Below are 11,823 nucleotides of genomic sequence, written 5' to 3' on the forward strand. Positions count from 1 at the left end.
TCTGTTACTGGGGTTAAGGTTAGGCTCTGTTATTCGGGTTAGGGTTAGGCTGTTACTGGGGTTAGAGTTAGGGTTAGGCTCTTTTACGAGGGTTAGGGTTAGGCTTTTACTGGGGTTAGGGTTAGGCTCTGTTATTGTGGTTAGGGTTAGGCTGATACTGGGGTTAGGGTTAGGCTGTTTCTGGGGTTAGGGTTAGGCTCTGTTACTTGGGTTAGGGTTGGGCTTAAGCTCTGTTACTGGGGTTAGGGTTAGGCTTTGTTACTGGGGCTAGGGTTAGGCTGTTACTGGGGTTAGGGTTAGGGTAAGGCTCTGTTACTGGGGTTAGGGTTAGGGTTAGGCTCTGTTACTGGGGTTAGGGTTAGGGTTAGGCTCTGTTACTGGGGTTAGGGTTAGGGTTAGGCTCTGTTACTGGGGTTAGGGTTAGGGTTAGGCTCTGTTACTGGGGTTAGGGTTAGGCTCTGTTACTGGGGTTAAGGTTAGGCTCTGTTACTGGGGTTAGGGTTAGGCTGTTACTGGACTTAGGGTTAGGGTTAGGCTCTGTTTCTGGGGTTAGAGTTAGGCTCTGTTACTGGGGTTAGGGTTAGGCTCTGTTGCTGGGGTTAGGGTTAGGCTCTGTTACTGGGGTTAGGGTTAGGCTCTGTTACTGGGGTTAGGGTTAGGCTCTGTTACTGGGGTTAGAGTTAGGCTCTGTTACTGGGGTTAGAGTTAGGGATAGGCTCTGTTACTGGGGTTAGGGTTAGGCTCTGTTACTGGGGTGAGGGTTAGGCTCTGTTACTGGGGTTAGGGTTAGGCTGTTACTGGGGTTAGGGTTAGGCTCTGCTCCTGGGGTTAGGGTTAGGCTGTTACTGGGGTTAGGGTTAAGGTTTGGCTCTGTTACTGGGGTAAGGGTTAGGCTCTGTTACTGGGGTTAGGGTTAGGCTCTGTTACCGGGGTTAGGGTTAGGCTGTTACTGGGGTTAGGGTTAGGCTGTTACTGGGGTTAGGGTTAGGCTGTTACTGGGGTTAGGGTTAGGCTCTGTTACTGGGGTTAGGGTTAGGGTTAGGCTCTGTTACTGGGGTTAGGGTTAGGGTTAGGCTCTGTTACTGGGGTTAGGGTTAGGGTTAGGCTCTGTTACTGGGGTTAGGGTTAGGGTTAGGCTATGTTACTGGGGTTAGGGTTAGGCTCTGTTACTGGGGTTAGGGTTAGGCTGTTACTGGGGTTAGGGTTAGGCTGTTACTGGGGTTAGGGTTAGGCTGTTACTGGGGTTAGGGTTAGGCTCTGTTACTGGGGTTAGGGTTAGGCTCTGTTACTGGGGTTAGGGTTAGGCTGTTACTGGGGTTAGGGTTAGGCTGTTACTGGGGTTAGGGTTAGGCTCTGTTACTGGGGTTAGGGTTAGGGTTAGGCTCTGTTACTGGGGTTAAGGTTAGGCTCTGTTACTGGGGTTAGGGTTATCTGTTACTGGACTTAGGGTTAGGGTTAGGCTCTGTTACTGGGGTTAGAGTTAGGCTCTGTTACTGGGGTTAGGGTTAGGCTCTGTTGCTGGGGTTAGGGTTAGGCTCTGTTACTGGGGTTAGGGTAAGGGTTAGGCTCTGTTACTGGGGTTAGGGTTAGGCTCTGTTACTGGGGTTAGGGTTAGGCTCTGTTACTGGGGTTAGAGTTAGGCTCTGTTACTGGGGTTAGAGTTAGGGTTAGGCTCTGTTACTGGGGTTAGGGTTAGGCTCTGTTACTGGGGTAAGGGTTAGGCTCTGTTACTGGGGTTAGGGTTAGGCTGTTACTGGGGTTAGGGTTAGGCTCTGTTACTGGGGTTAGGGTTAGGCTGTTACTGGGGTTAGGGTTAAGGTTTGGCTCTGTTACTGGGGTAAGGCTTAGGCTCTGTTACTGGGGTTAGGGTTAGGCTCTGTTACCGGGGTTAGGGTTAGGCTGTTACTGGGGTTAGGGTTAGGGTTAGGCTATGTTACTGGGGTTAGGGTTAGGCTCTGTTACTGGGGTTAGGGTTAGGCTGTTACTGGGGTTAGGGTTAGGCTCTGTTACTGGGGTTAGGGTTAGGCTGTTACTGGGGTTAGGGTTAGGCTGTTACTGGGGTTAGGGTTAGGCTGTTACTGGGGTTAGGGTTAGGCTCTGTTACTGGGGTTAGGGTTAGACTGTTACTGGGGTTAGGGTTAGGGTTAGGCTCTGTTACTGGGGTTAGGGTTAGGGTTAGGCTGTTACTGGGGTTAGGGTTAGGGTTAGGCTCTGTTACTGGGGATAGGGTTAGGCTCTGTTACTGGGGTTAGGGTTAGGGTTAGGCTGTTACTAGGGTTAGGGTTAGGGATAGGCTCTGTTACCTGGGTTAGGCTCTGTTACTGGGGTTAGGGTTAGGCTCTGTTACTGGGGTTAGGGTTAGGGTTAGGCGGTTACTGGGGTTAGGGTTAGGGTTAGGCTCTGTTACTGGTGTTAGGGTTAGGCTCTGTTACTAGGATTAGGGTTAGGCTCTGTTACTGGGGTTAGGGTTAGGGTTAGGCTGTTCCTGGGGTTAGGGTTAGGCTCTGTTACTGGGGTTAGGGTTAGGCTGTTACTGGGGTTAGGGTTAGGGTTAGGCTCTTTTACGAGGGTTAGGGTTAGGCTTTTACTGGGGTTAGGGTTAGGCTCTGTTACTGGGGTTAGGGTTAGGGTTCGGCTCTGTTACTGGGGTTAGGGTTAGGCTCTGTTATTGGGGTTAGGGTTAGGCTGATACTGGGGTTAGGGTTAGGCTGTTTCTGGGGTTAGGGTTAGGGTTAGGCTCTGTTACTGGGGTTAAGGTTAGGTTCTGTTATTGGGGTTAGGGTTAGGCTGTTTCTGGGGTTAGGGTTAGGCTCTGTTACTGGGGTTAGGGTTAGGGTTTGGCTCTGTTACTGGGGTTAGGGTTAGGCTGTTACTGGGGTTAGGGTTAGCCTCTGTTACTGGGGTTAGGGTTAGGCTGTTACTGGGGTTAAGTTTAGGCTGTTGCTGGGGTTAGGGTTAGGCTCTGTTACTGGGGTTAAGGTTCGGCTCTGTTATTGGGGTTCGGGTTAGGCTGTTTCTGTGGTTAGGGTTAGGCTGTTACTGGGGTTAGGGTTAGGGTTAGGCTCTGTTACTGGGGTTAGAGTTAGGGTTAGGCTCTGTTACTGGGGTTAGGGTTAGGCTGTTACTGGGGTTAGGGTTAGGTTCTGTTACTGGGGTTAGGGTAGCCTCTGTTACTGGGGTTAAGGTTAGGCTCTGTTATTGGGGTTAGGGTTAGGCTCTGTTACTGGGGTCAGGGTTAGGCTCTGTTACTGGGGTTAAGGTTAGGGTTAGGCTCTGTTACTGGGGTTAGGGTTAGGCTGTTGCTGGGGTTAGGGTTAGGCTGTTACTGGGGTTAGGGTTAGGGTTGTGGTTAGGGTTAGGCTCTGTTACTGACCCCGCACCAGGCAGAACAAACAACCAACTTGAGTCACTTTGTTTTTGTTTCCATTTTACTGCACTTTTCCACTTATTCAGAGCCTGGTTTGTAAGGTTTACATTGGTTTTGTTTGTGCACAGCGCCTCCTGTCTCCAAGGAGAATATATATACAGTATGTACATAATATATATATATATATATATATATATATATATATATATATATATATATATATATATATATATATATATATATGTGTATGTATTATACACATGACAGTATATATAGTATATAACTATGACAGTAAGTCCAAATGTTTTATGTGAATGAGATATGGGTGTAAATTGGCTCCCTTAATGTAGAAAAGATGGAGAAATTCAAAATGCATTTAGTTTAGATTTTAATTTATTTGTTGTTACTGGGGTTAGGGTTAGGCTCTGTTACCGGGGTTAGGGTTAGGCTGTTACTGGGGTTAGGGTTAGGGTTAGGCTATGTTACTGGGGTTAGGGTTAGGCTCTGTTACTGGGGTTAGGGTTAGGCTGTTACTGGGGTTAGGGTTAGGCTCTGTTACTGGGGTTAGGGTTAGGCTGTTACTGGGGTTAGGGTTAGGCTGTTACTGGGGTTAGGGTTAGGCTGTTACTGGGGTTAGGGTTAGGCTCTGTTACTGGGGTTAGGGTTAGACTGTTACTGGGGTTAGGGTTAGGGTTAGGCTCTGTTACTGGGGTTAGGGTTAGGGTTAGGCTGTTACTGGGGTTAGGGTTAGGGTTAGGCTCTGTTACTGGGGATAGGGTTAGGCTCTGTTACTGGGGTTAGGGTTAGGGTTAGGCTGTTACTAGGGTTAGGGTTAGGGATAGGCTCTGTTACCTGGGTTAGGCTCTGTTACTGGGGTTAGGGTTAGGCTCTGTTACTGGGGTTAGGGTTAGGGTTAGGCGGTTACTGGGGTTAGGGTTAGGGTTAGGCTCTGTTACTGGTGTTAGGGTTAGGCTCTGTTACTAGGATTAGGGTTAGGCTCTGTTACTGGGGTTAGGGTTAGGGTTAGGCTGTTCCTGGGGTTAGGGTTAGGCTCTGTTACTGGGGTTAGGGTTAGGCTGTTACTGGGGTTAGGGTTAGGGTTAGGCTCTTTTACGAGGGTTAGGGTTAGGCTTTTACTGGGGTTAGGGTTAGGCTCTGTTACTGGGGTTAGGGTTAGGGTTCGGCTCTGTTACTGGGGTTAGGGTTAGGCTCTGTTATTGGGGTTAGGGTTAGGCTGATACTGGGGTTAGGGTTAGGCTGTTTCTGGGGTTAGGGTTAGGGTTAGGCTCTGTTACTTGGGTTAAGGTTAGGTTCTGTTATTGGGGTTAGGGTTAGGCTGTTTCTGGGGTTAGGGTTAGGCTCTGTTACTGGGGTTAGGGTTAGGGTTTGGCTCTGTTACTGGGGTTAGGGTTAGGCTGTTACTGGGGTTAGGGTTAGCCTCTGTTACTGGGGTTAGGGTTAGGCTGTTACTGGGGTTAAGTTTAGGCTGTTGCTGGGGTTAGGGTTAGGCTCTGTTACTGGGGTTAAGGTTCGGCTCTGTTATTGGGGTTCGGGTTAGGCTGTTTCTGTGGTTAGGGTTAGGCTGTTACTGGGGTTAGGGTTAGGGTTAGGCTCTGTTACTGGGGTTAGAGTTAGGGTTAGGCTCTGTTACTGGGGTTAGGGTTAGGCTGTTACTGGGGTTAGGGTTAGGTTCTGTTACTGGGGTTAGGGTAGCCTCTGTTACTGGGGTTAAGGTTAGGCTCTGTTATTGGGGTTAGGGTTAGGCTCTGTTACTGGGGTCAGGGTTAGGCTCTGTTACTGGGGTTAAGGTTAGGGTTAGGCTCTGTTACTGGGGTTAGGGTTAGGCTGTTGCTGGGGTTAGGGTTAGGCTGTTACTGGGGTTAGGGTTAGGGTTGTGGTTAGGGTTAGGCTCTGTTACTGACCCCGCACCAGGCAGAACAAACAACCAACTTGAGTCACTTTGTTTTTGTTTCCATTTTACTGCACTTTTCCACTTATTCAGAGCCTGGTTTGTAAGGTTTACATTGGTTTTGTTTGTGCACAGCGCCTCCTGTCTCCAAGGAGAATATATATACAGTATGTACATAAATATATATATATATATATATATATATATATATATATATATATATATATATATATATATATATATATATGTGTATGTATTATACACATGACAGTATATATAGTATATAACTATGACAGTAAGTCCAAATGTTTTATGTGAATGAGATATGGGTGTAAATTGGCTCCCTTAATGTAGAAAAGATGGAGAAATTCAAAATGCATTTAGTTTAGATTTTAATTTATTTATATGTATATACACACACATCTAAAAAAAAAAAAATATATATATATATATACACACATATCCACACACACACACACACACACACACACACACAGTGTTTTTATCCAAACTTTATTTCATGTTTGACTGAATTACATAATTGAACCCGAATGTGTTCGCTGTTTATTTTTATTAAAAGACCCTTAAAAAAAAAAAAAAGTTAAAGAGCAATAATAAACAATAGATTCTCTTTATTTTTGTTGATATTTCGAGGTGACATGTTTCGTTTCATGCCCGTTCCCCTTCGTCTGCGACAGGCTCAGTCCTCATTTTTTGGTGTAACGCCCTAAAACACACAACACCTGTCACCTGTCGCCATCCTCCACGTCACTTCAACTGTTGTGACACCACTCTTCAAGTGACGGAGGTGTCAGTAATAACACAACCTTTTGTACGATTTATATAAAAAAATAAATAAAATACAAAAAAAAAAAAACAACAACATGACAGCGATCACAGCTCCATTGGGAAGCGCAGCAAAGTAGTTTTGCACCTTTGTCCTTTCTTTCTCTGCTCTTAACCCCCCCGGAGACCAGCCCCAGACGACAGTCTGCATGTTTTGGGTGGGGGTCCTTACAGATGTTACGTGGAGGAAACCCCACCTGAGCACGGGGAGGTCATGCAAACTCCACACAGAGAGGCCCCCTCGTCGGGGGGGGGGGGGGGGGGGGGGGTGGGCAACCTGCCCCAGTGGGAATGGAACCCAGGACCGTCCTGCGAGCGGTCGAGGAGGGTCTGCGATGAAGCCCCTTGGGGTGGGGGGGGTCTTCATTCCGGGCACTGGCACCTCATCCCCTGCAGACGGACGCAGCGTGTCGTCGTGACGACAACGGAAGCTCCTCAACTATCTGCAACTTAAGGCTTTGATTCCTCCACCAATTCTGTCAGAACGTGAAAAAACATGTTTTAAACAACGTTTGATGATGGTGGTGGTGGTGCCTGTGTTCACCCAGCTAACAACCCGGTTCCTAGGACGTGCAAATAAACTTGGCCGATAAAAACAGACCAACCAACCTGAGACAGATGGAGGGGACCACGTCCTCGTCAGAGCTGCTGTCTTCAGTGGCCGTTTCCCACGTGTCGTCGTCGTCCCAGTCCACGCTGCAAAACGCCAAAAAACAAAAAAACAAACAAAAAAAAAAAAAAACACGACTCGCTGGAGCGCACAGCCAAGTGCACCGCAAGGGGGGCGAGCGCACAAACACAGCAGGGGTATCGTGGGACGCGTGGGAAGGATACTTACACCGTGTTGTGGAGGCGAGCAGCGTCGTCTGCGACGGCCGACCCGTCGTCAGCCCTCAGCGGTGACAAACTGAACAACAACAACAACGGTGGTTGATAACAGGGCTGGTTGCATGCGCCACACCAGGCACCATCCAGCCCAGTTTAAATAACGGAAGAAATTATTGTATGTTTAACAACTTTATCATACAGTCTAGTGCTAATATATATATATATATATATATATATATATATATATATTTTTTTTTTTTTTTTTTTTTTTTTTAAACCAGTGAAGAACAACCTTCCATCCAGGACACGTAGTCTGTTTGTCCTCAGTTCCTGGATCCAAGAAGCCGTCGTCTCAGTGACGCTACTTCCCGCCGCTCGTCCTGCGCACGTCTCACACGCAGCCGGCGGCGGCATCGGAAGGACTCGGTGCTGCTTACCTGCCTGACGACGGAGAGCCGGACGGGACGGCGCCAGAGAGGGCGCGGGAGAGCAGGCCGGGTCTCCTGCCCGGAGTCGAGAAGGACGGCGCTACATTTCGGTAACTGTTCAATTTGAAAAAAATAAAATAAATAAAAACACGATTGAAATAATGATAATGACGGTGATCTTGCATGTGCCACAAACGATCGTCTTTATTTTCATACCAAAATAATTATTCACCCCGTTGCCACGCGGAGAAACAGAGTGTCGCGAACCGTCCACTTCAATAATATGAATCTTATCGTTTTTCAGATTTCGGAACATGGCCGTTGCAGATGTGAGCTAATGCTTCCCATGAGACAGAGGGACAGGAGCGCGAGAGGAGCGACGCCCCCCGTCCGGCAGGAGGAGACGCTCGGACGTGAGGAGACAAAACCCGTTTGTTTGAACAGAAACAGCACAAACTGCATTTTATAACGCTGCAATATTTACACTTCAAGCAGCATAAACACCTCGGTAACAAAGTCAACAATGAGACAAAGGACAAAACAATAAGTCTTTGATGAAATGATGAATAAGACAAGCAACCAGGTGTCCATCCCAATACAATGGAATGTACATTTTTGAAATTCTCATTTTCTGAAACTCGAAGTAACTCGACGCTCGCTGTTGGTTGTCGACAGGTGGGCGTGTCCCAGAGGGGGAGGGCGTTTTTATTATTAGTTTTTAGTCGCGCACCCAGAGCGACCGGACGTTCAAAAACGGGAGAAACGGCGCCGGCAGGAAGATCCGCCGCCGAATCGCCCCATGTTCCCGCAGCGCCGCGAAAAAAACCACAGCAGGCACAGGGAGGCACAGGCCCGCGTTCCACGCCGTCGGCGCGATGCCTCTAGCCAGCCTCCCAAACAAACAGGTCGCTGGGGGTCGGGCCCATCGCGGCCCCTCCACATGAGGCGGGGTCCCACACTGGGTCCCACACGGGGTCCCACACGGGGTCCCACACGGGGTCCCCAGGCGGAGGACAGCCGTCGAGGCACCTTGCCAAGATGGCTGCACCCGACGGAACTAAGCTGACCGGACGGTTTCCAATAAAGAGCTTCTGTTTATAAGGGAGACGTTCGTTGTAGAAGAAGAAACAGTCTTTAATTGTCACACGACACTCCACAACACATGCTTGCACACACACACATGCTTGATGGTGGCCGGTGAAATGGATTCTCTGCATTGAACCATCCTGGCTTGTCCTTCCTCCGGGGGCACAGCCAGGAGCAGTGGGCAGCGTACGTGGACGCGCCCGGGGACCAGGTGATAAGTGTCCATCGCTGGTCAGACCATGATGGTGCATGTTTTTGGTGGAGGTCCTTACTGACGTGAGGTGGAGGAAACCCCATGTGAGCACGGGGAGAACATGCAAACTCCACACAGAAAGGCTCCTGTTTGGGAGATAACCCACCGGAGCACGGTGCCAACAGCGCCCCAGGCGGGAATCAAACCCAGGACCTTCTTGCTGTGAGGCAGCAGTGCAATGCACTGCGCCACCGTGCCACTAACGTCCATCCTGTCCTCCCATTGGTTGTGCGTCTACCCAACGCTCCCATTGGCTGTACATTTAACCAACGCTCCCATTGGCTGTACATTTAACCAGCGCCCTCATTGGTTGTAGTTCTATCCAAATGCCTCGGGGAAATCGTTCTTACTTCGACAGCGTTCGCCGGATGTTCGCTCACCTTTCCAGCAGAACACACGCGAGATCGGCGTCGCGTTGCAGCCCGAGCTTGTCACGAAGCTCCCTCCACCTGGGGAACGCCACACCAATGTTGACCCTCGTCTTGGCTCTCTTCCTGTCCCATGATCTTCTGGGGTCGTTCGCTTCCCCCGTGCGTTTGCGCTTCGCCGGGACAGCCTCGGCGGCAGAGCGCGCAGCAAACGGCAACGAATAACTGTGGTCCATCGAAGAAACGTGAGGAGAGGAGCACAAACACACACAGTGGTGAGCTAACGCTAGCTAACGCTAGCTACTCGGTCGGGTCCCTTCCTCACTCTCTGACGTAACATCCGGTGCCCCCCACCTCCGTGTTGCCCCGGAAGTTATAGCGAGCAGGGTTATTAAAGCGGACATGACGTCATCGACGGGCGCCCCAGTGCCGTGGAGCGTTATTTATATTAAAATGACCGATTTCTTCTGGGTTTGTTGTTGTTGCTTGTTGGAAACATTTGGGATGATTTAAGTACACAACTCAACAAAATATATAACATAAGGTCTAGTCGTTTTTAGACATAAACAGCTTTAACAACACTACTCATGCTGCCCCGATTCTGAATCTCTATTTGTGTCACATAATATTGGTCAGACGCTGAAGTTAAGAGTGTGAAGTTGACGGTACCACTGTGGTAACACAACTACAGGTGAAATAGATAAAGTGGCCTCGTGTTACCTTCAAGTACGTACACCTCAAGTACAACTGAAATGAATAAAAGGCAAATATAAAAACATAAATATAAACACTTGACATAAAACCTATTGCGCTGAAAAGTCAAAATAGTGACTGTGTCTTCTGCGTAAGCGTGCAGCTAAAATGCTGCAGTTAAAGTAAAGAGACATATTTAAAAAATGTAGAGACAAATGAAAGACAAACTGTTGAACAAAAAAAAAGTGTCTTGGTTCAGCAATAAATAAGGGAGATATGGATGGTAAAAGGGTTTCAGTTGGTCTGTGTGCAAGTGGCTCCCAGGGGTCCAGCCCGTTTGCTTCCTTTATTCTCCTGATGTAGATCCTTCTGCTTCCTCGTTCACATTCTCTCCGTACGGAGTCTGGCGCTTGATCTCCGCACCGTCCATTAGGAGACAAAAGACATGCGTCTCGAAGAAGGGCAACCGCTACCCAGAATGCAATGCGCCATCAGGTGGTTGCCCGTTCTTTATTATACCTTTCTAAAGGGGACCTACTGTCTTGTGTCCCTCTTGACACATAACTTAACATAGGTCTCCGAGGCCCCTAAAACATGTTTTTTAAATTGTCTTTGCGGACAATGACGCTCAGATGATGTATTCCGGCCATTGTGACATGCCTCTATACCCTCCTGTTCCGAAACTGGCTGTTTCTGTGTGTGTGTGTGTGTCGAGCTGCCACGCCCCTCGTTCTGTGAGCCAATGGAGTTTGAGCTTCACTTCGTCGCTCCCTTGTGTTTTTACCCCTTTAACCTTTTACTGATTTCACCTCACCAGCGCGGGGAGGGACAGTTGGTAACAGTCAAACACTCATTTCTGTGGCAGTTGGAATCCGACGGTGAGTGTGGGGAAAGCCCGATAAAACACCTTGTTTCAATGAAAAGAAGAAAGAAAGAACAAAGGCACCGTTGAGAGGAGTGAGCCAACGTCACCATAAACAAAAACAAGATTCCCCGTTATCATCCAACCCCAACACCACCACCACCGCTTAATGTTTACATGATGTATTTTGTCATTTCTTTGTTATATTTCACGAAGGACATAGGAGTGCTGACGTCATGTGACAGGTCAAGAGGTCATATTCAGCACATTGGAACATTTCTTGGAACGATCACCTTTTCACTCTGTGCACACGTTTCGTTTTGGGATTATTTCACCTCCAGAGAAACGGAGCTGCAGAATACGACAGGTCGCACATCCCTCACCCCGTAAAGTGTGGCTGTGTGGAATCTCAGGAAAGAGAAGTCATTGCTTGACCAGTTTCTTACCTAGTTAGTCCTGTGTTCACAGGAAATAGTAAACAAAGAAAAGATCCCCAGAGCGGTTCTCCAAGGTCAGGATTTACCCTTGACAAGGTCAAAGGCAAAATGTAAACAAAGAGTAAAAAAAGTTTCTTTGATTCATTTTTTGCACTAACTTACACATTCTAGGTATTCTATTTTAAACTTTATACATTCTGTGTATTCAATTTAACTTTTTGCATTCCATGTATTCTAATTTTAACTTTTTGCATTCCATGTATTCTAATTTTAACTTTTTGCATTCCATGTATTCTAATTTTAACTTTATGCATTCGATGCATTCCATTTTTAACTTTGTGCATTCTGTGTATTCTATTTTTAAACTTGATGCATTCTATAAATTCTATTTTTTTTACTTTATGCATTCTATTTTTAACTGTATGCATTCTGTGTATTCTATTTTTTACTTTATACATTCTATGTCCTTTTATAATGTGTTTCTTTGCACTTTGTCTTCATGCTTTTGGTGTTTTATGTAAAGCACATTGAGCTGCCTTGCTGAAATGTGCTGTATAAATAAACTTGCCTTGCCTATGTTTGACATGACTGGTCCTCTGCCATTAACACCAAAAAGTACCTTGAAACGAAAACACCATCATGGAAAAGTGAACACACACACACACACACACACACACACACACACACACACAGTTTATTCACGTTCCACCGGCTCGTGGCTGTCATGTCAAAAACACACCAAGACC

At 47.5% G+C, this 11,823-nt stretch overlaps 1 protein-coding gene across 2 annotated transcripts; it reads right to left on the reverse strand.

Moving 5' to 3' along the window:
* Positions 1 to 5,773: 5,773 nt before the first annotated feature.
* Positions 5,774 to 9,556, reverse strand: LOC307229352 (uncharacterized protein). Of its 2 annotated transcripts, XM_079999341.1 has the most exons (5): positions 9,098 to 9,556; positions 7,388 to 7,492; positions 6,961 to 7,029; positions 6,732 to 6,818; positions 5,774 to 6,598 (listed from the first exon to the last, which is right to left on the reverse strand). In XM_079999341.1, the coding sequence occupies exons 1-5, from the start codon at positions 9,319 to 9,321 to the stop codon at positions 6,562 to 6,564; spliced, it is 522 nt and encodes a 173-aa protein (XP_079855467.1). In that variant the 5' UTR covers positions 9,322 to 9,556; the 3' UTR covers positions 5,774 to 6,561. The 2 variants fall into 2 exon arrangements, 1 of the variants encoding a protein (XP_079855467.1); XR_013844127.1 differs by having other exon boundaries at positions 6,732 to 7,029; positions 7,243 to 7,492.
* Between the last annotated feature and the right edge of the window lie 2,267 nt (positions 9,557 to 11,823).

This window comes from Zeus faber (genome assembly GCF_960531495.2).
Source record: "Zeus faber genome assembly, chromosome: 4".
NCBI lineage: Eukaryota > Metazoa > Chordata > Actinopteri > Zeiformes > Zeidae > Zeus > Zeus faber.